The sequence below is a fragment of the Carcharhinus amblyrhynchos genome, unplaced genomic scaffold, assembly GCF_965287045.1.
Source record: "Carcharhinus amblyrhynchos unplaced genomic scaffold, sCarAmb.v2.hapA scaffold_54, whole genome shotgun sequence".
Taxonomy (NCBI): domain Eukaryota; kingdom Metazoa; phylum Chordata; class Chondrichthyes; order Carcharhiniformes; family Carcharhinidae; genus Carcharhinus; species Carcharhinus amblyrhynchos.
This window is the reverse complement of record NW_027649795.1, coordinates 291,264-317,149: the sequence shown is the minus strand read 5'-3', so window position 1 is coordinate 317,149 and position 25,886 is coordinate 291,264. Positions and strand designations below refer to the sequence as shown.

The window sequence follows — 25,886 nt, the reverse complement described above, 5'->3', positions numbered from 1 at the left end:
CCACAGCTTTGGATGAGTACTGTCAAAGTGCCCATAGAGGAGTCCAGGATTCCCTCAGCATCTGGCAGGACTGGGGATTCCCTCTGAAAGCCCAATTCTAATTTTAGACTGTCAGCACTTTCCAGAAAGAAAAAAACAAAATTTTCCCATCCCGCTTGCTACGGGAATCATGGAGGGGGAAATGTGTGGATCACGCAAAGATCCATTGATCGTTCAAGTCGTCAAGCCGCAGTGGGTTAGCGCTGCTGCCTCACAGCGCCCAGGGACCCGGGTTCACACAGTGGGTTAGCACTGCTGTCTCACAGCGCCCAGGGACCCGGGTTCACACAGTGGGTTAGCACTGCTGCCTCACAGTGCCCAGGGACCCGGGTTCACACAGTGGGTTAGCGCTGCTGCCTCACAGCGCCCAGGGACCCGGGTTCACACAGTGGGTTAGCGCTGCTGCCTCACAGCGCCCAGGGACCCGGGTTCGCACAGCGGGTTAGCGCTGCTGCCTCACAGTGCCCAGGGACCCGGGTTCACACAGCGGGTTAACGCTGCTGCCTCACAGCGCCCAGGGACCCGGGTTCGCACAGCGGGTTAACGCTGCCGCCTCACAGCGCCCAGGGACCCGGGTTCACACAGCGGGTTAGCGCTGCTGCCTCACAGCGCCCAGGGACCTGGGTTCGCACAGCGGGTTAGCGCTGCCGCCTCACAGCGCCCAGGGACCCGGGTTCGCACAGCGGGTTAGCGCTGCTGCCTCACAGCGCCCAGGGACCCGGGTTCACACAGCGGGTTAGCGCTGCTGCCTCACAGCGCCCAGGGACCCAGGTTCACACAGTGGGTTAGCACTGCTGTCTCACAGTGCCCAGGGACCCGGGTTCACACAGTGGGTTAGCACTGCTGTCTCACAGCGCCCAGGGACCCGGGTTCACACAGTGGGTTAGCACTGCTGTCTCACAGCGCCCAGGGACCCGGGTTCACACAGTGGGTTAGCACTGCTGCCTCACAGTGCCCAGGACCCCGGGTTCACACAGTTGGTTAGCACTGCTGCCTCACAGCACCAGGGACCCGGGTTCACACAGTGGGTTAGCACTGCTCCCTCACAGCACCAGGGATCCAGGTTCGATTCCCAGCCTGGGTCACTGTCTGTGTGGAGTCCACACGTTCTCCCCATGTATGCGTGGGTTTCCTCCCACACTCCAAAGTTGTCTTCAGTGCAGTGTTAGCACTGTTGCCTCTCAGTGTCAGGATCCCAGCTTCAATTCTGGCCTCGGGTCACTGTCTGTGAAGAGTCTGCACATCTCCCTCCAGTATTCCCCTAGGTGCTCGGTTTCCCCTCACATTCCAAAGTTGTGGGTGGCACAGTGGGTCAGCACTGCTGCCTCACAGTGCCAGGACCCAGGTTCGAATTCCTGGGTTGGGTCACTGATTGTGCGGAGTCTGTATGTTCTTCCCATGTCTGTGTGCATTTCCTCCGGGTGCTCCAGTTACCTCCCACCAAATTGCTAAATTATCCCTTAGACGTGCTGGTTCGGTGTTAACTTCTCCCTCAGTTTAACCCAAACAGGCGCCGGAGTGTGGTGACTAGGGGATTTTCACAGTAACTTCATTACAGTGTTAATGTAAGCCTATTTGTGACACTAATAAATAAACTTTAAAAAGTTGGTAGATTTTTCAACGAATTTCTCAATTGTTGACCCTGGATAGTCAGAGGCTTTTTTCGCCCCAGGGTGGAAGTGTCAATTACAGTGGCACAGGTTCAAGGTGAGAGGGGGAAAGTTTAAGGGAGATGTGCAGGGGAAGTTTTTCAAGCAAAGAATGTGTCAAAGTCATAGAGGTCATAGAGGTTTACAGCATGGAAACAGGCCCTTCGGCCCAACTTGTCCATGCCACCCTTTTTTTAAAACCCCTAAGCTAATCCCAATTGGCCGCATTTAGCCCATATCTCTCTATACCCATCTTACCCAAGTAACTGTCTAAACACTTCTTAAAAAATAAAATTGTATCTGCCTCTACTACTACCTCTGACAGCTCGTTCCAGACACCCATCACCCTCTGTGTGAAAAAAATTGTCCCTCTGGACACCCCTGTATCTCTCCCCTCTCATCCCAAACCCATGCCCTCCAGTTTCAGACCCCCGGTGCCTGGAACGCGCTGCCAGAGGAGGTGGTGGAAGCAGACACATTAACAACATTTAAGAGGCATCTGGATGGGTACATGAATAGGGAGGGAATAGAGGGGTACAGATTGAGTAAGGGCAGAAGGTTTGTATTTTAGTTTAGTTAGGGGATCATGGTCAGCACAGGCTTGGAAGGGTCGAAGGGCCTGTTCCTGTGCAGCACTTTTCTTTGTTAATTTACAGCAAAGCTGATGTGTTGGACAAGCCCAAATAGTGGCAGTAACCCGCCAAACAATTTCAATTCGACCAGTCAGTCCTGCAAACGGCACAGAGCTGTAACAAGATGCTCGTAAACTTTTTAACACCAGGCAACCTTCACAATTAGGTTTATGATCACAGTTTAATAAAGTCGGTTTCCACCAAATGCAAACACTCGCAACAAAAACATCTGCAACTTAAATCTTAAAAGTTACCATCACTGTTGTAAGCGATCGCTGAAATGGTCACTAGATCATCATGGTGACTCTAGCATGCAAGAGAGCACTTCCTCGTGTAAATCGGCCAAACCTACCTCGTCCTGACAGCGGAAAGAACCCACTCTCGGAGTTGGATTTTATGGCCTCGCTGGAACGAGACCAGAAATTCCCGCCCGAGGTCAGCGGATATTTCCACCGTCCATCCCCTCGCCCACTCCGATTCCCTGGGCAGCAGAATTCTGGCTGTCACCACGACAGCCCCCTGGACAAGAACCACTAACTCAAAGACAGCGAAGTAGTTATAGCGGGGGCTTATACAATCAACAAATGCAAAAACAAAAACTGTAACAACTTGAATCAGGCTACTGAGGTGGGGCCTGTTAGAATATGTGCTCCAAATTGACAGGCCAATCAGGGAGCCCCTTGCTTTGTATTTAACTAGGCGTGTCAGTTCCTCTGGCACTCCAAGTGTAGGCCGCTAACTAAAAGCGCTCAGTGTGCTGTTGTCAGACTTGTACATAAAGAGATTTTGAAATAAAGAGAGGTGAAGGGGCTTGTGTCTCCGAGGACTGATTACAAAAACATCTTGGAGGAACGGGGCAACTTGCTCCCAATTCCTCTCACATTCCTTGAGACACCATTTTAGAACTCTGGTGCAGCAGAATCCTTGGAATTTTACTGTCCCGGCCACTGCGGGAATCTGGAGCGGGCAAGCGGGGGTTGGGGGGGGGGGTTGGAACAATGAAAAGGTCAGCCGGCCTCGGTTTCAGGACGAGCGAGTGCAAATATTCCCGCCACATGTGTTTCCAAAGATGCATGAAGGTTGACCACCAGACCGCCAAGGCAGGGGGGTGCTCAGAATTTGCAGGAAGAAGGGGTCAAGTAAGATCGTGGATGACAAGCAACTTACAGCCCTTCCCCCTCCAAGTCTCCAGGCCTTCACACTCCACAAGTGGGTCTTCTTTCTCCCTCTCCCAAGCTAAACGGCATCAAAGGTGACATTAGCGAAGTTGCAGCAAGCGGCAGTCGTTGCGATGTCTTAGTATCGGGTTGAGAAAGAGTTAAAATCCAGCTTGGAGATCTCCCTCTCGTTCGAGAAATTGGCTTTGTCGATTCGAGACATTGGGCTGCCCACAGACTTCAGCCAGTTCAACCTGTCAAAGAAAACAGAAATGACTTGACTCTGGCAATGGAGACATGGGAAACAGTAAACAGTGGAAGACAGGAGCAGGAGGAGGCCTTCAGCCCTTTGAGCCTGCTCCGCCATTCATCACCATCACGGCTCATCAAAGAACAAAAAAAATTACAGCACAGGAACAGGCCGTTCGGCCCCTCCAAGCCTGCACCGACCATGCTGCCCAAGTGAACTAAAACCCCCTACTCTTCCGGGGACCATATCGCTCTATTCCCATCCTATTCATGGATTTGTCCAGATGCTCCTTAAAACTCACTATCGTATCTGCTTCCACTACCTCCCCCGGCAGCGAGTTCCAGGCACCCACCACTCTCCATGTAAAAAAACGTGCCTCGAACATCTCCTTTAAACTTTGCCCCTCGCACCTTAAACCTGTGCCCCCTAGAAATTGACTCTTCCACCCCGGGAGAAAGCTTCTGACTATCCATGCTTCTTGTAATCTATAGACTTCTATCATAGAACATAGAACATTACAGTGCAGTACAGTGTGCCAACCTGTGAAACCAATCTAAAGCCCATCTAACCTACACTATTCCAATATCTCTTAACCTCCCTTAACCTCCGTCGCTCCAGTGAGAACAAACCAAGTTTCTCTAACCTCTCCTCATAGCTAATGCCCTCCATACCAGGCAACATCCTGGTAAATCTTTTCTGTACTCTGTCCAAAGCCTCCACATCCTTCTGGTAGTGTGGCGATCAGAATTGAACACTATATTCCAAGTGCAGCCTAACTAAGGTTCCATAAAGCTGCAACATGACTTGGCAATTTCTAAACTCAATGCCCCAGCTGATGAGGGTAAGCATGCCAACTCAATAGCTTAATCCTGCTTTCTCCCCATAACCTTTGATCCCGTTCGCCCCAAGTGCTATATCCAGCTGCCTCTTGAATACATTCAATGTTTTGGCATCAACTACTTCCTGTGGGAATGAGTTCCACAGGCTCACCGGGTGAAGAAATGTCTCCTCACCTCCATCCTAAATGGTCTACCCTGAATCCTCAGACAGTGACCCCCTGGTTCTGAACTCCCCCCACCATCGGGAACATCGTCCCTGCGTCTACCCTGTCTGGTGCAGTTAGAATTTTATAAGTCTCTATGAGATTCCACACCACCCCCCCCCCCATTTGTCTGAACTCTAGAGAAAACAATCCTAACCTAGTCAATCTCTTCTCATACATCACTCCCACCATCCCCAGAATCAGCCTGGTAAACCTTCGCTGCACTCCCTCGAGAGCACCCGAGGAAATCCACGCAGACACAGGGAGAACATGCAGACTCCGCACAGACAATGACCCAACCCGGGAATCAAACCCGGGTCCCTGGCGCTGTGAGGCAGCAGTGCTAACCCACTGTGCCACCGTGTCTTCTGGGATTGTGGCAACTTTATCATCATTGGGTTTTGGGTAGAAAAACGCCTCCGTAACAAGGCCTGGAGAGACAATATGAGCAGCGTCTGCAGAGAAGCTTGCACTGTCCTGCCATTCCAAATGCTGCATGACAGGGGGAAGCTCTTTCACAAAACTGAGATTCAGGATAAGCATAACATTCTTACACACTGATCGAAGCAAATGCACGTCTATTGGTTTCTGTGTCCTCCTCTGTGTCTGAGTCACATGGTGTGTGAATAATGGTATTGACCTAGTTTCGCTCGTTCTCTCTGGTGAACCTGACCCCTTTTGCGGGGAATAAGACTGATGTTACTTTGTCGCTGCATGCTAGCCTCGTGGTACTTTTTTCTCCTATCTCGTGATTAATGTCTATTTTTGATTTGATTTATTATTGTCACATGTATTAATATACATGTGACAATAAAGCATAGCGTTCACAGAGAAGGAAAGGAGGGAGTGCAGAATGTAGTGTTACAGTCATAGCTAGGGTGTAGAGAAAGATCAACTTAGTGCGAGGTAGATTCATTCAAAAGTCTGACGGCAGCAGGGAAGAAGCTGTTCTTGAGTCGGTTACGTGTCCTGAGACCTTTATATCTTTTTCGCGATGGAAGAAGGTGGAAGAGAGAATGTCTGGGGTGTGTGGGATCATTAATTATGCTGGCTGCTTTTCCCCGAGGCAGCAGGAAGTGTGGACAGAGTCAGTGGATGGGAGGCTGGTTTGTGTGATGGATTGGGCTACGTTCACAACCTTTCGTAGTTCATTGTGGTCTTGGGCAGAGCAGGAGCCCATACCAAGCTGTGATACAACCCGAAAGAATGCTTTCTATGGTGCATCTGTAAAAATTTCAGGAGCTGGTGATTGACCCTGCATGTTTGTGCTTGGTACGGTGATCACCTTCTCAGTTATGCTGATAGCAATCACCATTGAATTGGCACGCAGTCACTGAGACTTCCACAGACTCTTCCAGAAACACCAGTCAGCTGTTTGCTCAGCTTTTAGTTATTGCTGAGAACGTTTTCTTAATTGCAAGAGTGCAGGAACAGAGATGTCATAGAATCCCAACAGTACAGAAGGAGGCCATTGAGCCCATCGAGTCTGTACCGATCACAGTCCCAGCCAGGCCCTATCCCCATAATGCCACACATTTATCCTAATCCTCCTGACACTAACAGCCAATTTAGCATTGGTCAATGAACCTCACCCACACATCTTTGGACTGTGGGAGGAAACTGGAACACCCGGAGGAAACCCATGCAGACACGGGGAGAATGTCACTGACAATGACCCAAGCGGGAATCGAACCCAGCTCCCTGGCGCTGTGAGATAGCAGTGCTAACCCACTGTGCTGCTTTGCTGCCCTTGACGTGTTGCAATTATACAGGGCCTTGTTAAGGCCACACCTAGAGTATTGTATGCAGTTTTGGTCTCCTTTTCTGAGAAAGGATCTTCTTGCTCTCGAGGGAGTGCAGTGAAGGTTTACCAGGCTGATTCTGGGGATGGTGGCACTGTAAGGATTCTAAGTAGGCTTATATTAACACTGTAATGAAGTTACCGTGAAAATCCCCTAGTCGCCACACTCCAGTACCTGTTCAGGTACACTGAGGGAAATTTTAGTTCAGCCAATGCACCTAACCAGCACGTCTTTTGGACTGTTAGATGAAAACAGAGCAGCTGGAGGAAACCCACACAGACACAGGGAGAATGTGCATACTCCGCATAGACAGTGACCTGAGGCGGGAATTAAATCTGCGCCTCTTGCGCTATGAGGCAACAGTGCTAACCACTGTGCCACCACGCCACTCACCTTCATAGTTTAATTTGCAGTCAGGCTCTGTCACAGATTTGCCTTCTAAATCCCATTTTCTGTTTTGATCACCACACTAGCTGTTCTTTGAGTTTTCTCTGCCTCTGCGTCCAGGTTTTATCGGCCACCTCTGTACTCTGTTCATTATGAAGGGATATGGAATCCAACACTCAGGTTATGTTAGGCAGGAGTTCAACTGTTGTACTGACCGAGGAAAGGTTGAGGTAACGTATTCCCTCTGGTCTCTTTGCAATTATGACATCGCCTCGTGCAAGGTCTTTAAGGTACAGCAATAGGTAATTGTGTGCCACAGCTTTTTTCAGTAGGGTTAGCTGAATTCCTGGAAAGGATTGGGTTATTGAAACTACAGGTTCTTCCTTTCCTTCAAACGAGCAAATAAAATCTTCAGTGCAATCTAGGGCAACACAGGGACCGGGTTCAATTCTGGCTTCGTCACTGCCTGTGCAGAGTCTGTATGTTCTCTCCCCGTGTCTGTGTGGATTTCCTCTGGGTGCTCCGGTTTCCTCCCACAGTCCAAACATGCAGGTTAGGTGGATTGGCCATGCTAAATTGCCCCTTAGTGCCCCAAGATGTGCGGGTTAGGTGGGTGGATTGGCCATGCTAAATTGACCCTTAGTGTCAGGGCAATTATCAGGATAAATATATGGGTTATGGGATAGGATCTGGGAGGGATTGTTGTTGGTGCAGACTCAATAGGCTGAATGGCCTCCTTCTGCACTGTAAAGATTCTATGATTCTTAAAATATTTGGCATCATTTCCACTCCGTGGACTGCTTAGCAAGAGGGAAAAAAAAATTCAGTGTGACCCCACAGTGGCAGTGACAATTAAATCCCGAGTTCAGGAATAGCTGAGGCCTCACAGCGGGAAATTTGACCTTTTACAATGTAATGAGAGATTGAAGATATTTACCTAATGCAATGCAGAGCTCGAGTGGGCTAATTCTGTCCCTAATTTACACGGCTGTGTACCGTTTGACACTGAGCACATCCGTCCGTCACGGATACAGGGCCGGATTCTCCGACCTCGCCCCCAGCTGGGAATCTCCGATCCCCCGCTGCCGTGAATGGCGAGTTGGCCGAGTGCCAAACTCTCCATTCTCGCCAGAGATGGAGCTTGAATGCTTGAAGAATCCTGGCCACAAGGAGAGTTGCCACCCAGTATAACTGCTCCTTATCTACTGGGCGAGGATTTTACGACCTTGCTGGAACCAAGATTGGAAAACCCAGCTTGAGGTCAGCAGACATCTCTGCTGTCTGCCCACTCCCCACCCACTCCGATTCTGTGGAGGGCGGGACATAGAATTCTGACCACCACTGTCTCCATCAATCGGTACAGCCTGAGTGGGTGTAAATTGGGAGAGGGGAGTGTGCAGAGGGACCTGGGTGCACCAGTTGCTGAAGGTAAGCGTGCAGGTGCAGCAGGCGGTAAAGAAGGCAAATGGTATGTTGGTCTTCATTGTGGGCGGTTTTGAATACAGGAGCAGAGATGTGTCGCTGAAATTATATAGGGCCTTGGTGAGGCCACACCTAGAGTATTGTGTGCAGTTTTGGTCTCCTTTTCTGAGAAAGGATGTCCTTGCTCTTGAGGGAGCGCAGTGAAGGTTTACCGGGCTGATTCCCGGGATGGTGGGACTGATGTACGAGGAGAGATTGACTAGGTTAGGATTGTTTTCACTGGAGTTCAGATGGATGAGGGAAGATCTCATAGAGGCTTATAAAATTCTAACAGGACTAGACAGGGTAGATGCAGGGAGGATGTTCCCGATGGTGGGGGGAGTCCAGGACCAGGGGTCACAGTCTGAGGATTGGGGGTAGACCATTTAGGACAGAGGTGAAGAGACAATTTTTTTACAATCATAGAATCCTATAGTGCAGAATGAGGCCATTCGGCCCATCGAGTCTGCACTGACCACAATCCCATCCAGACCCTATCCCTATAACCCCATGCATTTACCTAGCTATTGCCCCTGACACTAATGGGCAATTTAGCATGGCCAGACAGACACCCAAGCCAGGAATCAAACCCAGGTCCCTGGCGCGCGAGGCAGCAATGCTAACCACTGTGCCACCATGCCACCCCCACAAAGTGTGGTTTCTTCACACAAAGAGTGGTGAGCCTGTGGAATTCATTACCACAGGAGGCAGATGATGCCAAACATCAAATGTATTCATGAGGCAGCTGGATATAGTCCTTGGGATGAACGGGATCAAAGGTTATGGGGAGAAAACAGGATTAGGCTATCGAGTTGGATGATCAGTCATGATGGTGATGAATGGCGGAACAGGATTGAAGGGCTGAATGGCCTCCACCTGCTCCTATTTTCTATGTTTACTAACGAATGTGCAACTTCAGTCAGAGATATCAGCCCACATGGCATGTTTAGTAGAATTCTATCTCTCAATTCCACTAACCGTGTACATTTATAAACTGACCTCATTCACACACCTTTCCCCAGTGAATTTGCAAGTTCAGGCTAAATGGACTTGCAAAAATAGCACACCTGGCCTAGTTTACTGTAGCAGAAAAGGACAAATCCTTAAAAAGATCTTCAAATGTACAAAAGAAGATACAGAATATAAGAATGATTGAGGCACAGCGTTGCAAATTTTCCCTTTAATCCAACTCGTGAAGTAATTAAACCTTGATTAATTTCTTTCAGGAGCTTTAGCTGACTGGATGCTCTTAAAGGGGACACTTTAGAATCATATCATAATACAGAAGGAGGCCATTCAGCCCGTTGAGTCTGTGCTGACCACAATCCCACCCAGACCCGATCCATGAAACCCCATCACTAATCCTAGCTAGTCCTCCTGAACTAAGGGGCAATTTAGCATGGCCAATCCACCTAACCTGCACATCTTTGGACACTCAGGGGCAATTTAGCACGGCCAATCCAGTGCTTACTGTGCTTGGGACCCAGGTTCAATTCCCGGCTTGGGTCACTGTCTGTGTGGAGTTTGCATGTTCTCCCCATGTCTGTGTGGGTTTCCTCCGGGTGCTCCGGTTTCCTCCCACAGTCCAAAGATATGTGGGTTAGGTGGATTGGCCTTGCTAAATTGACCCTAGTTTAGGGGGATTAGCAAGTTAAATCTGTGGGGTTATAAGGACAGGTTGGGATTGTTGTCAGTGCAAAGTCCACACAGACAGTGACCCAAGCTGGGAATCGAACCCAGGTCCCTGGCACTGAGAGGCAGCAGTGCTAACCCACTGTGCCGCCATGCCGCCCCTTAAATAGCTACTGGTAACATTAGTCTTTTAGCTATATCACTGATACCTTAATACATGTTTACCTTAGTAACTGATACTTTAACACCTGATTACTTTGGCCATTTATTTTAATGCCCAGTGATCTGTGGAATTAATACATAAACAGCCAATTAACACGATACTTTAATACCCAATCATCTTTGTCACTGATGCTTTAGTCCCAGATTGTCCACATCACTAATACCTTAATACCTGATTATCTAAATCACTAATACAACTGCCATCTTGGTCTAACGAGGTGATACATTTGGAGGATCAAATTTAGTCGTGAATTACACTGTAAATGGCAGAACCCTTAAGAACATGAACATAGAGGGGTCTGGTCGTGCTGGTCCACAATTTCCCTAAAAAGGGGCAACACACGTGGCCAAGTGATTACGAAGGCATGCTTGTCTTCATCGGCCAGAGCACTGAGCACAGGAGTTATGAAATCATGATTTTTTTATTCATTCGTGGGACATTGGTGTCGCTGGCTGGGCCAGCATTTATTGCCCATCCCTAGTTGCCCCTTGGAGGACAGTTGAGAGTCAACCACATTACTGTGGCTCTGGAGTCACATGTAGGCCAGACCAGGGTAAGGACGGCAGATTTCGTTCCCTAAAGGGAACCGGATGGGTTTTTCCGACAATGGGTCATCAGTAGATTCTTAATTTCAGATTTTTTTATGGAATTCAAATTCCACCATCTGCCATGGCGGGATTCAAACCCAGGTCCCCAGAATATTAGCTGCATTTCTGAATTAATAGTCTAGCGATAATACCACCAGGCCATCACTTTCCCTGTATAAAACCTTAGTTAGGCTGCATTTGGAATATTGCGTGCAGTTCTGGTCACCACACCACCAGAAGGACGTGGAAGCTTTGCAGAGAGTGCAAAGAAGGTTCACCAGGATGTTGCCTGGTCTCGAGGGTGTTAGCTATGAGGAGGGATTGGATAAACTCGGATTGTTTTCGCTGGGAAGACGGAGGCTGAGGGAAGACCTGATAGAGGTCTACAAAATTATGAGGGACGTAGACAAGGTTTATTGTAAGAACATAGAGCAGAGACTCAAACTAAACAGCAGCTGTGAAGCACAATAATGACATCGCCATAAAATCATGTGATCAGCAGCGGATAGCACAGTGGTTACCACAGCTTTCTCACAGCGCCAGGGTTGCGTTCTGGCCTCAGGTCACTATGTGAAGCTTGTACGCTCTCCCTGTGTTTGCATGGGCTTCCTTCGGGTGCTCCGGTTTCCTCCCACACTCCAAAGATGTGCGGGTAAGGTGGATTGACACTTTGTGTCAGGGAGATTAGCAGAGTAAACACATGGGGTTAGAGGGGTAGGGTGTGGTGGGATTGTTGTCAGTGTATGTTCGACGGGCCGAATGGCCCCTCTCTGCGCTGTAGGGATTCTAAGAGCTCTTAAAGCAATCATGCAACTACTTAAATATATAACAGGCAATTAAGGATGGACAACAAATACTAGCCTTGACCCGATACCAGTGGTGGCATGGTGCACAGTGGTTAACATTGCTGCCTCTCAACACCAGGGACCCAGATTCAAATCCTGACTTGAGTGACTGACTGTGTGGAGTTTGCACATTCTCCCCGTGTCTGCATGGGTTTCCTCCAGGTGCTGTGGTTTCCCCACAGTCCAAAAGACGTGCTGGTTAGGGTGCATTGGCCATGCTAAATTCTCCCTCAGTGTACCCAAACAGGCACCTGAGTGTAGTGACTAGCAGATTTTCACAGTAACTTCATTGCAGCATTGTCAGCCTACTTGTAAACCTACATCCCATGAAAGAATAAAGAAAAAAAGATATCTTCCAGAGATCCCTTATCCTAAAGTAAAAATCAGGTTTCAGTTTAGTTCAATCAATGCAGGGATTATTTTTTAAAATTACTAACCTGTCAACAGTAAAGTCCATTTCTTAGTCACAAGTAAGGCTTACATTAATACTGCAATGAAGTTACGGTGAAATTCTTCTAATCGCCACACTCCGGCACCTGTTCGGGTTACACTGAGGGAGAATTTAGCAAGTAACCAGCATGTGTCTCAGACTGTGGGAGGAAACTGGAGCACTCGGAGGAAACCCATGCAGACAGGGAGAATGTGCAAACTCTGCACAGACAGTGACCCAAACCATAATCAAACCCTGATCCCTGGCACTGGGAGGCAGCTGTGCTAACCCACTGTGCCACCATGCTGCCAGTAGCATTGTTCTTCAGGTTTGAGTTATAAGGAGAGGCTGGATAGACTGGGACTTTTTTCTCTGGAGTATAGGAGGCTGAGGGGTGATCATATAGAGTTCTATAAAACAATGAGGGGCACAGATCAGCTAGATAGTCAATATGTTTTTCCAAAGGTAGGGGAGCCTAAAACTACAGGGCATAGGTTTAAGGTGAGAGGGGAGAGATACAAAAGGGTCCAGAGGGGCAATTTTTTCACACAGAGGGTGGTGAGTGTTTGGAATGAGCTGCCAGAGGTAGTAGTAGAAGCAGATACAGTTTTGGCTTTTAAAAAGCATTTAGACAGTTACACGGATAAGATGGGTATAGAGGGATATGGGCCAAATGCGAGCAATTGGGATTATCTTAGGGGTTTTAAAAAAAAAGGGCAGCATGGATAAGCTGGGCCACAGTGACTCTAGGTTAATTCCTCTTATCATTTCACACTGCACAGAATGAAATGATGCCAACAATTTAAAATATTTTATTTAAATATTGCAATATTTTTAACCTCATACTACTCACATAAAGTGAACCTTTTCAACTGGTCCCTGCACCTGTCCAGTCACCGTGCCTTGTGCTGTGTTCTTTACCCAGCCAACCAGGCCTAGTTTCTTGGCTTGTTCCTCAGTATACTGAAATAAATCAGAAAGATAGAATATTACAATAAAGTATGAGATAACACAGCAGGGGAACAAACTGAAACCATTAGGACACCCAATAGTAACATACAGCACTCTGAACAGAGTTATTCATTGATTTCTAACCGTGTCCAGTTTTGGTCTCCTTACTTGAGAAAGGATATACTGGCACTGGAGGGGGTGCAGAGGAGATTCAATAGGTTGATTCCAGAGTTAAGAGGGTTGGATTATGAGGACAGACCGATTAGACTGGGGCTATACTCATTGGAATTCAGAAGAATGAGTGGAGATCTTAGTGTAGGGTGTCAAAATTCGCAAATGACACAAAGATGGGTGGCAGAGCAAAATGTGCACAGGACGCTGAAAGTCTGAGAAGGGACACTGATAGTCTAAGTGAATGTGCGAGGATTTAGCAGATGGAGTACAATGTTGGTAAATGTGAGTTCATCCATTTTGGTAGGAATAACAGCAAAGTGGATTATTATTTAAATGGTAAAAAATTGCAGCATGCTGCTGTGCAGAGGGACCTGGGTGTCCTTGTGCAGGAATCACAAGGAGTTGGTTTGCAGGTGCAGCAGGAAATGAAGAAGGCAAATGGAATTTTGTCCTTCATTGCGAGAGGGATGGAGTTTAAAAACAGTGAGGTTATGTTGCAGCTGTATAAGGTGCTGGTGAGGCCACACCTGGAGCACTGTGTACAGTTTTGGTCTCCTTACTTGAGAGAGGATATACTGGCACTGGAGGGGGTGCAGAGGAGATTCACTCGGTTGATTCCGGAGTTGAGAGTGTTGGCTTATGAAGAGAGACTGAGTAGACTGGGGCTATACTCATTGGAATTCAGAAGAATGAGGGGAGATCTTATAGAAACATATAAGGTTATGAAAGGAATAGATAAGATAGAAGCAGGGAAGTTGTTTCCACTGGCGGGTGAAACTAGAACTAGGGGGCATGGCCTGAAAATAAGGGGGAGCAGATTTAGGACTGAGAACATAAGAACATAAGAAATAGGAGCAGGAGTAGGCCATCTAGCTCCTCGAGCCTGCCCCGCCATTCAATAAGATCATGGCTGATCTGTCGTGGCTCAGTTCCACATTCCCGCCCTCTCCCTGTAACCCTTAATCCCCTTGCCTATCAAAAACCTATCAACCCGCGTCTTAAATATATTGAGTGTGGCAGCCTCCACCACTTCAACGGGCAGAGAATTCCAGAGATTCACCACCTGACTGAGTTGAGGAGGAACCTCTTCACCCAAAGAGTTGTGAATCTGTGGAATTCCCTGCTCAGTAAAGCAGTTGAGGCTCCCTCATTGAATGTTTTTAAGGCAAGGATAGATAGATTTTTGAACAGTAAAGGAATTAAGGGTTATGGTGAGTGGGTGGGTAAGTGGGGCTGAGTCCATGAAAAGATCAGCTATGATCTTATTGAATGGTGGAGTAGGTTCGAGGGGCCAGATGCCCTACACCCGTCCTCCAAGTTCTTATGTTATTCTAATGAACAGTGACGCGGAGCTATGTGTTGAGACTTTCACAGACATGCCAGAATTCCACTTGGCTGTGTTTCAAGAGGTTTTTGAAACCGTCACGGACGGAATCGGGAAAGGGAGTCAATGCGGAAACTTGCTCACACACCATTCCGACTCTTCTTTATTGTGAGGATGTGTTAAAACACAATCTGTCCTCCATCTTAATTTTGTTGACATAGGGCTGGAACACAACCGACTGCTGGTTGGATGAAATTAAAGGGGGCAGCCTGCAGCTCCCATTGCTGGAAAGGTCAACGTTCAGGATGTTAACCAGACTGGCCAGGTCACAATGACTTGTCATATAACCACCACCAGCTGACCAAGCCGTTTAAACTAGACAACATTTCCCCAATCATCATCCTCTGTCATGCCTTTTCACCGAAACCCTACAGTGCAGGCGGAGGCCATTTGGCCCAACAAGGCTGCACCAACCACAGTCTCACCCAGCGCCCGATCCTGTAACCCCATGTATTTATCCTGCGAATCCCCGTTGACACAGAGAGGCAATTTAGAGCAAAGAAAATTACAGCACAGGAACAGGCCCTTCAGCCCTCCAAGCCTGCACCGACCATGCTGCCCAACTGAACTAAAACCCCTTACCCTTCCAGGGACCATATTCCTCTATTCCCATCCTATTCATGGATTTGTCAAGACGCCCTTTAAATGTCACTACCGTATCCGCTTCCACTACCCCCCCGGCAGCGAGGTAGGTCCATTCAAAATGGCAGTCTAATGGATCTACTTCATATTAAGTTGATCTTTCTCTACACCCTATCTATGACTGTAACACTATATTCTGCACTCACTCCTTTCCTTCTCTATGAATGGTATGCTTTGTCCGTGTAGCACACAAGGGGCAATACTTTTCAGTGTACACTAACACATGTGACAATAATAAATCAAATCAAATCCAGTATGCTATTGTGTTGTTGCATAAAAGCCAAATCACTCAATATTAGCCTCGTCTCTACACCAAACTAACAACAAATCAGTCTGTAGCACATAAAAACAGGCCATTCAGCCCTTCACATTCACAAGATCACTTTTATTATTCATTCCTGGGACATGGGTGTCGCAGGCTGGGCCAACATTTATTGCCCATCCCTAGTTGCCCTTGGAGGGCAGTTAAGAGTCAACCACATTGCTGCTGCTCTGGAGTCACATGTAGGCCAGACCGGGGTAAGGACAGCAGATTTCCTTCCCTAAAAGGCATTACTGAACCCAGATGGGTTTTTCCGACAATGGTTTCATGGCCAAAAGTAGATTCTTAATTCCAGATTTTTATTCAATTTAAATTTGACCGTCTGCTGTGGTGGGATTCGAACCCAGGTCCCCCTGAACATCAGCTGACTATATGATAGAATCTCTGCCTTTCCAAGGTCTTGTGTCACATGGATCAGTGAACTGGCAGCACGGTGACACACGGGTTAGCGCTGCTGCCTCAGAGCGCCAGGGACTGGGTTTGATTCCCAGCTTGGGTTACTGTGTGGAATCTGCAAGTTCTCCCCATGTCCGTGTGGGTTTTCTCCGGTTTCCTCCCACAGTCCAAAAGACGAGCTAGTTAGGTGCTAAACTCTCCCTCAGTGTAACCCGGACAGGCACCGGAGTGTGGCGACTGGAGGATTTTCACAGTAACTTCATTGCAGTGTGAATGTAAGCCTACTTGTGACACTAATAAATAAATAATAAAATAAATGAAACAATATAACATGTTAGAACAGGGTGGATTGAGAGAAGCTTTTTCCCCAGGGTGGAAGCGCCAATTATAAGGTTCAAGGTGAGAGGGGAGAGTTTAAGGGAGATGTGCAGGGGAAGTTTTTCATGCAGAGAGTGATGGGTGCCTGGAACGCACTGCCAGAGGAGGCGGTGGAAGCAGGCACATTAGCAACATGTAAGAGGCATCTGGATGGGTACATGAATAGAGAGGGAATAGAGGGATATGGAACGAGTAAGAGCAGGTTTTTTTTTAAGTTTAGTTAGGGCATTATGATCAGCAGGGCTTGGAGGGCAGAAGGGCCCATTGCTGTGCTGTGCCTTTCTTTGCCCTTTTTGAAGCATATCATTTATAGAGTACAAAGGGGAAGAAGAAAAGAGAGGGTGCAGAATGTAGTGGTACAGTCACAGCTAGGGTGTAGAGAAAGATCAGCTTAATATAGGGTAGGTCCATTCAAAAGTCTGGTGGCAGCAGGGAATAAGTTATCCTTGAGTCAGTTGGTATGCGATCTCAGACTTTGGTAATGGAGAAAGAGAGAATGTCCAGGGTGCACGGAGTCATTGATTATACTGGCTGCTTTTCCCCAAGGCAGTGGGAAGTGTAGACAGAGTCAATGGATGGGAGGCTGGTTTGCGTGATGGATTGGGCTACATTCACGACCTTTTGCAGTTTCCTGCAGTCTTGGGCAGAGCAGGAGCCCATACCAAGCTGTGACACAACCAGAAAGAATGCTTTCTATGGTACATTTGTAAAAGTTGGTGATGGTTGTAGCAGAAATGGGCCCAGGTTTAAATCCCACCATGGCAGAATCCCTACAGTGCAGGAGGAGGCCATTTGGCCCATTGAGCCTGCACCAGCAACATTCCCAATCAGGCTCTATCCCCATAACCCCAAGTAATTTACCCACTAATCCTGTTGATACTAAGAGGTAATTTAGCGCGCCCAATACACCTAACCTGCACATCTTTGGACCATGGGAGGAAATCAGAGCACCCAAAGGAAACCCACACAGACACGGGGAGAACGTGCAAACTCCACACAGACAGTGACCCAAGCCGGGAATCAAACCTGGGTCCCTGGCACTGTGAGGCAGCAATGCTGCCCAAAATTGGTAAAATTTAAATTAAATTTGTAAAAACCTGGAATCAAAAGTCTAATGGTGACCACAAAACCATTGTCGATTGTCAGAAAAACCCATCTGGTTCACTGGCATCCTTTTAGGGAAGGAAATCTGCAGTCTTTACCCGGTCCGGCCTACACGTGACTCCAGAGTCACAGCAACGTGACTGACTCTGAAATGCCCTCTGAAATGACCAAGCAAGGGCAACTGGGGATGGGCAACAAAAGGCAGCCAAGCCAGTGGTACCCAGATCCCAAAAATTATTCAACTCATAGGGAAGGAAGTTAAAAAGAGCTGAAGTAGAGAAACAGGGGTAAGGATGTGGGACAGTGGAGCTGTTTTCAAGAGAACACTATGATTGAGGGGAATGAGACAAGTGCAAGCATCAAGTTCAAAGGGAATTCTGTCAGAGTGTTTAAAATGGGCAACATTGAAAATAAATGTATTTGGAAAACACTCAACAGGAACAAATGATCGTGGGTTGGTTTTTCCTTATACAAATCACTAAAAATAGTGGTTAGGGATGTAAGAAGGTTTCCAATAATCCAGGAAGTGACGGTTCACATAACAAGAGTCAACACTGCCATCAGTGTTCCTGGCTGGATTAGCAATGTTTAAATTTACTAAGTTACTATGAAAATCCCCTCGTCGCCACACTTCTGTTCGGGTACAACTGAGGGAGAATTTAGCACCTCGCCAGCACATCTTTTGGACATGGGGGTGGGGGGTACCAACCGACTCAAGAACACCTTCTTCCCTGCTGCTGTCAGACTCTTGAATGGACCTACATCACATTCAGTTGATCTTTCTCTACATCCTAGCTATGACTGTAACACTACATTCTGCACTCTCTCCTTTCCTTCTCTATGAACGGTAAGTTTTGTTTGTATAGTGCACAAGAAACAATACTTTTCGTGACAATAATAAATCAAATCAAGGGATGGGGAAGGGCAGCACAGCGGTTAGCACTGCTGCCTCACAGCCCCAGGGTCCCGGGTTCAATCCTGGCTTGAGTCACTTTCTGTGTAGACTTTGCACATTCTCCCCGTGTCTGCGTGGATTTCCTCCGAATGCTCCGATTTGCTCCCACACTCCAAAGATGTGTGGGTTAGGTTAATTGGACATGTTAAATTGCCCCTTAGTGTTGGGGGACTAGCTAGGGCAAATGCATGGGGTTACGGGTATAGGGCCTGGGTGGGATTGTTGTCGATGCAGGCTCGATGGGCCGATATGGCCTCCATCTTCACTGAAGGGATTCTATGATTCTAGAACTGAGATGGGGAAGGACTTCTTCAGTCAGAGAGTTGCAAACCTGTGGAATTCTCTACCACAGAAAGCTTTTGGGGCCAGTTCATTAGACGTGTTCACGAGGGAGCTGGACGTGGCCCTTGCGGCTAAAGGGATCAAGGGGGGGCATGAAGAGAAAGTGGGAGTGGGATACTGGAAGTGCTGATCAACCATGATCATACAGAATAGTGGAGCAGGCTCGAAGGGCCAAATGGTCTACACCCGCACCTATTTTCTATCTTCCTATGGTCAGTGAAATGGGAGGAGGTAGCTTAGACCCCAACATGGATCAGTTGGTTTGAACAACCAGCTTCTGTGCTGTAAATGCGACATAATGTTAAACTTGCTGTCCTCTCACCAGTTTCTCCTCCCCAGCAACACAGCCGCAGGAAGGGTGGCAACTCCGGACTTCTGGATGCCCAGCTGACCTGGTGGTGACCCCGGCCAACTCGCCAGGGTGCAGCCAATGATGTCCGTCAACATTTGATTCAAGATGATTGTAAGTGGGCAGCACAGTGGAACAGTGGGTTAGCACTGTTGCCTCACAGCGCCAGGGACCCGGGTTCAATTCCCGGCTTGAGTCACTGCACGGAGTCTGCACGTTCTCCCCGTGTCTGCATGGGTTTCCTCCGCGTTCAAGACCCCTATCGTGGTTTAGGCATAATCTAGGCAGAAGTCCAATGAGTGTGCTGGGGCAAATCCTGTACTGTCAAGTGTTGTCCAAAAGACGTGCTGGTTGGGTGCATTGGCCATGCTAAATTCTCCCTCAGTGTACCAAACAGGTGCTGAAGTGAGGTAACTCGGGGATTTTCATTGCAGTCTTAATGTAAGCCTCACTCATAGAATCCTGACAGTGCAGAAGGAGGCTATTTGGTCCATCAAGTCTGCACTGAGCACAATCCCACCCAGGCCCTATCTCCATAACCCCTTGCATTTACCCTAGCTAATCCCGGGAGGAAACCGGAGCACCCGGAGGAAACCCACACAGATTGAGGGGGGGGGGGGGGGAGAGAATGTGCAGATTCAGCACAGACAGCGACGCCAGCCAGGAACTGAACCCGGGTCCCTGGCGCTGTGAGGCAGCAGTTCTAACCGCCGTGCCGCCCTGTGACACCGATAAATAAACTTTACTCAGGCAGATTTAATTTGGTCGTCGCGAACTGCTCTGCTGACTGTAAGAATACTGACCTAAATCCTGAGGAACTGCCAGCGGCAATGAATCTCATGTGTCAGACTCTGGAAAATCACGGCAATCTTCTGATGATTTTCTGAGAGCTGGCAGACGAGATTCCCCGCCTCTGGCACGTATTTGGAAAGGTTAAAACTATTCTGTATCATCTTTCATTGAAAAAAAAAGCAGCACGTTCGTTGGTGCTTATTTAATGCAGTGTGTTCACCAGAATGGATTTGTGAAGGGGGAGGTTGTGTCTGACTTTAAGGAGCTGCCTCAGCACAGGGGAGAGTTCTCTGCTATTGTTCCAACAGCAGCAGAGGACATTAATGTATACATGGAGCAGACAGGATTTGCCTCAGCACTTACATTGGAGTGTCAGCTGGATTATGCCTAAACCACGGTGGGGGTGGGGGGGGTCTTGAATTCGTCCTTCCAGAGGCAACATTCTCCCAAAGGATGACAGCTGACACACTTACTGGCCTATTGATACAGTTTAGAAGGAGACGGGAATAAATATCAGGAAAAACCACAATATAGAATCCCTACATGCAGGAAGAGGCCTTTCGGTCCATTGAGCCTGCACCGATTACAATCCCATCCAGGCCCTATTCCCATAACTCCGCACACTTACACTGCTAATCCCCCAATTTACCCATGTCCAATCCACCTAATCCGCACATCTTTGGACACTAAGGGGCAATTTAGCATGATCAATCCACCTAACCTGCACATCTTTGAAGTGTGGAGGGAAACCGGAGCACCCAGAGGAAATCCATGCAGACACAAAGAGAACGTGCAAGCTCCACACAGACAGTGACCCAAGCTGGGAATCGAACCCGGGTTCCTGGCGCTGTGAAGCAGCAGCGTGAACCATTATGCCACCCGTCAAGGAAAGGACCATCAGATTTTATTGGACAAAACTACATCTGTCTACAAGTGGGAAGCACGATAGCACAATGGGTTAGCACTGCTGCCTCACAGCGTCAGGGACCCGGGTTCGATTCCCAGCTTGGGTCACATTCTCCCCATGTCTGCGTGAGTTTCCTCCGGGTGCTCCGGTTTCCTCCCACACTCCAAAAGACGTGCTGGTTAGGATGCATTGGCTGTGCTAAATTCTCCCTCAGTGTCACCCGAACAGGCGACGAGGGGGTTTTCACAGTTACTTCATCGCAGTGTTAATGTAAGCCTGCTTGTGACTAATAAATAAGCTTTAAAACACTCAGTACCCCTCCAGACCCTCACTCAGGCCTCTCACAGAATAAGTGGTCTGCAAAAGAGAGAGCTAAACCACTTACTCCCTTTGAAGAAACCAAAATTGTCAATCAGACTTAGAGTCAAAGGGTTGGAACAATGGAGGTACTTGAGATGCATTCAAGCATGAAGAAAATGTAATTAGATGCAGCTGGCTGGGAGCTGAGCAGAAATCCATTAAACTGTCAATGGTAGCCTCCTTCAAAGCAGTGCATTTCGACATTCAAGACACATGGCAACACAGAATTGCCAAGCAGAAACTGATAGCCAAGTTCCACACGCATGAGGACGGCCTCAACCTGGGTTACACATAGTGTAACCCCCACCATTTGGCTTGGGTTTGCAAAATCCTACTTACTGCCTTGGCTTGAGACAATTCACATCTCTTCAGAACATAAGAACTAGGAGCAGGAGTAGGCCATCTGGCCCCTCGAGCCTGCTCTGCCATTCAATAAGATCATGGCTGATCTTTTCGTGGACTCAGTTCCACTTACCCGCACGCTCACCAAAACCCCTGATTCCTTTACTGTTCAAAAATCTATCCTTGCCTTAAAAACATTCAATGTGGTAGCCTCAACTGCTTCACTGGGCAGGGAATTCCATAGATTCAGGTTGGCACAGGGGGTTAGGACTGCTGCCTCACAGCGCCAGGGACCCGGGTTCGATTCCCAGCTTGGGTCAATGTCTGTGTGGAGTCTGCACCTTCTCCCCGTGTCTGCGTGGGCTTCCTCCGAGTGCTCCAGTTTCCTCCCACAGTCCAAAGATGTGCAGGTTAGGTGCATTGGCCATGCTAATTTCTCCCTTAGCGTACCTGAACAGGCGCTGGAGTGCGGCAACTAGGGGATTTTCACAGTCACTTCATTGCAGTGTTAATGTGAGCCTACTCATAACAAATAAGTAAACTTTTTACTTTAGATGGTGGACAGGCTTTGCGGAGTTAGAAGGCGAGTTACTCAAAAAACAAAGAAAATTACAGCACAGGAACAGGCCCTTTGGCCCTCTAAGCCTGCACCGACCATGCTGCCCAACTGAACTAAAACCCTTTATCCTTCTGGGGACCATATCCCCCAATTCCCATCCTATTCATGTATTTGTCAAGCTACCCCTTAAAAGTCACTATTGTATCTGCTTCCACTACCTCCCCCAGCAGCCACTTCCAGGCACCCAGCACCTATTCCCAGCTTCTTGTAGTGGGGGTTATTTTTAAATCACTGTGGTGCTCATTCGTTCACTCATTCCGCTGAAAACACAGGGGTGAATCTCCCCTTTCCAGAAGCCCATACTCACAGGTGACACACCGCGCCCCTGGCTGACTTAGCTAGCTGTGGCAAGGAATGGAGGACTCCTTTGGTTTCAGCACTCTTACCTTTCGAAAAAAGACACCTGGAAGCAGAAGAGAATAAATATAATTAATCACTCAACATTCTGAAAACAGCCAATGCTTATATTGAGAAACTGCTTCTTAGAATCCCTACAGTACAGAAGGGGGCCATTCAGCCCATTGAGTCTGCACCGACCAAATCCCATTCAGGCTCTATTCCCATAACTCCACACATTTACCCTGCTAAGCCCCTTAGCTCACATCACTAAAGGACAATTTAGCATGGCCAATCCACCTAACCTGCACGTCTTTGGACTATGGGAGGAAACTGGAGAATCTGGAGGAAACCCTTGGAGCAGACTTGGGAGAACATGCAGACTCCACACAGAGAGTGACCTGAGGCCGGAATTGAACGCAGGTCCCTGGCGCTATGAGGCAGCAGTGGCAACCCCCTGTGCTACCGTGCTGCCCAAAGAGCGGACAAAAGTTAAGGTTTTGGATTCAATTAAAGGTTCTGCTCAATTCCTGAGGTGAGCTGGCTCCTTGGGTGGTGAGGTCAGAGTAAAGTTTTAGATGCACAGGGGGCAATCCTCCCGGCCTGTTCACGCCATGCTCCCACTGCAGCAAATTTGGAGAATTTGGCTCCAGCCAAATCTCTGTTCAGCGCAGCAGAATGGGTGTGAAGGGGGCAACATTCCAGCCCCGGGTTTCTGGGGTTTGATGCCTCTTCTGATTCAATTTGATTTGATTTATTGTTGTCACACCTATTAATGTACAGTGAAAAGTACTGTTTCTTGCGTGCTATACAGACAAAACATACCGTTCATAGAGAAGGAAAGGAGACAGTACAGAATGTAGTGTTACAGTCATAGCTAGGGTCTGGAGAAAGATCAACTTATTGCAAGGTAGGTCTGTTCAGAAGTCTGACAGCAGCAGGGAAGAAGCTGTTCTTGAGTCAATTGGTACATGACCGCAGACTTTTGTAACTTTTTCCCGAAGGAAGAAGATGGAAGAGAGAATGTCCGGGGTGTGGGGGGTCCTTAATTATGCTGACCGCTTTGCCGAGGCAGTGGGAAGTGTAGACAGAGTCAATGGATGGGAGACTGGTTTGCATGATGGATTGGGCTAAACTCACGACCTTTTGTAGTTCCTTGTGGTCTTGGGCAGAGCAGGAGCCCAGATCAAGCTGTGATACAACCAGAAAGAACGCTTTCTATGGTGCGTCTGTAAAAGTTGGTGAGAGTCGTAGCTGACATGCTGAATTTCCTTAGTCTTCTGAGAAAGTTGAGGACTTGGTGGGCTTTCTTAACTATATTGTCGGCATGGGGGTACCAGGGCAGGTTGATGATGATCTAGACACCTAAAAACTTGAAAGTACGACCACATCCATCTAGAAGGACAAAGGGCAGCAGACACATGGGGAACACCACCACCTGCAAGTTCTCCTCCAAGCCACTCTCCATCCTGACCTGGAAATATAATTGGCCGTTCGTTTGCAGTCGCTGGGTCAAAATCCTGGAATTCCCTCGCTAATGGCATTGTGGGTCAACCCACAGTACGTGGGCTGCAGCGATTCAAGATGGCAGCTCATTACCATCTTCTCAAGGGGCAACTGAGGATGGGCGCTGGCCAGCCAGTGACGGTCATGTCCCACTGAAGAAGGAAGAAAAAATATTCTGTCCTTTGCTTCCAATTTTAATTGTTTTCCCTTCACGAGACCTTCTTCAGACTTACATTAGACAGGAATCAAAGACCTTTGAAATTGCGCTCTGCACAGCACTTACCAACAGATGTTGAATTCATAGAATCCTACAGTGCAGAAGGAGGCCACACGGCCCATCAAGTCTGCACTGATCACAATCCCCATAAACCCATTCATTTACGCAAGCTAGTTCCACTGACACCAAGGAGCAATTATCATGGCCAATTCATCTAACCAAAGAACAAAGAACAAAATCAGCCCGGGAAACAGGCCCTTCGGCCCAATGAGCCCGCACCGCCATCTCAACACCACCAGTCCACCTCTCTACCCATGACCCCTATCTAATGTTTTATGGCCATCCAGATTGAGGGAAACTGATTTAGGAACAATTTATTCCTGCCAATCAGCCTAACAGCACATCTTTGGGGTGTGGGAGGAAACCGGAGCACCCGGAGAAAACTCACGCAAGCACGGGGAGAATGCGCAAACTCCCATAGACACCGGCCCAAATCCATGTGTCTGCACAGCAATTTTTTTTTGGTCTGTGGGAGGAAACCGGAGCATCTGGAAGAAACCCACGCAGAAACGGGGAGAATGTCCGCACGGACACAGTGACCAAAGCCAGGAATTGAACCCGGGTCCCTGGCGCTGTGAGGCAGCATTGCTAACCTGCTGCCCATGAATTGCCTCATGAAATTTCTTTCATCCGTCACTTTAACAGATGCATGAACTAGTTTAGTCTGGATAAATTAATACCTCCGCTGTGTTAATAGGGAATAAGTTAATGGGTTCAAATTCCCCAATGGCAGCTGGAGAAATTTAATTCAATTAATAAGTTCTGGATTATAAAGCTAGTCCACGGCAACTATCATCGATTGTTGTTTAAAAAAAATCTTTAAAAAGCAAATGCCCTTCAGGGAAGGAAATCTGCCGTCCTTACCCAGTCTGGCCTACATGTGACTCCAGAGCCACAGCAACGTGGTTGATTCTCAACTGCTGTCCAAGGGCAACTAGGGATGGGCAATAAATGCTGGCCCAGCCAGCGACGCCCATGTCACAGGAATGAATAAAAATAGCAAGCCCACTCAGATCAAGGGGTAGTTTGGGATGGACAAGGAATGCACGCCTAACCAGCAATGCCCCACATCTCTTTAAAGAATAAAGAAAACTTGAAGCTAGACTGATGGAGTTGAGAAGGTAGACAAGATGCTACCATCTCCCTGACACCCTCACACACTGACTATTCCTTTCAGTTGAATTATACAGAATGTTACAGCAGAGAAAAGGGCCATTTGGCCCATCAGTTCTATGCTGGTGTTTATGTTCCAGTGAGCCATTTCTCACTTGGGCAACACTGTGGCACAGTGGGTTAGCACTGCTGCCTCACAGTGCCAGGGACCCGGATTTGATTCCCGGCTTGGGTCTGTGTGGAGTCTGCACATTCTCCCCTGTGTCTGCGTGGGTTTTCTCTGGATGCTCCGATTTCCTCCCACAGTCTGAAAGATATGCTTGTTAGGTGCTAAATTCTCCCTCAGTGTAACTGAACAGGTGCCTGAGTGTGGCGACTAGGGAATTTTCACAGTAACTTCATGCAGTGTTAATGTAAGCCTTACTTGTGACTAATAAATAAACAAGCTTTAAAAAAATTCATGCCATTTGCCGCAACTATTCCACTAGTGAGTTCAACAAC

General features: G+C 48.0%; 1 protein-coding gene across 1 annotated transcript in view; it reads right to left on the bottom strand.

The window, feature by feature from the left end:
- Nucleotides 1–2,482: 2,482 nt before the first annotated feature.
- Nucleotides 2,483–25,886, bottom strand: part of LOC145337624 (acylphosphatase-2-like) — a 47,880-nt gene continuing 24,476 nt past the window's right edge. The window contains exons 3-5 of the mRNA XM_080182428.1: nucleotides 22,540–22,556; nucleotides 12,990–13,099; nucleotides 2,483–3,731 (exon numbers count right to left, since the gene is read on the bottom strand). Of these exons, the coding sequence (XP_080038554.1) occupies nucleotides 3,617–3,731; nucleotides 12,990–13,099; nucleotides 22,540–22,556 (242 nt within the window). The 3' untranslated portion in view covers nucleotides 2,483–3,616. The remainder of the gene's footprint in view (nucleotides 3,732–12,989; nucleotides 13,100–22,539; nucleotides 22,557–25,886) is intronic.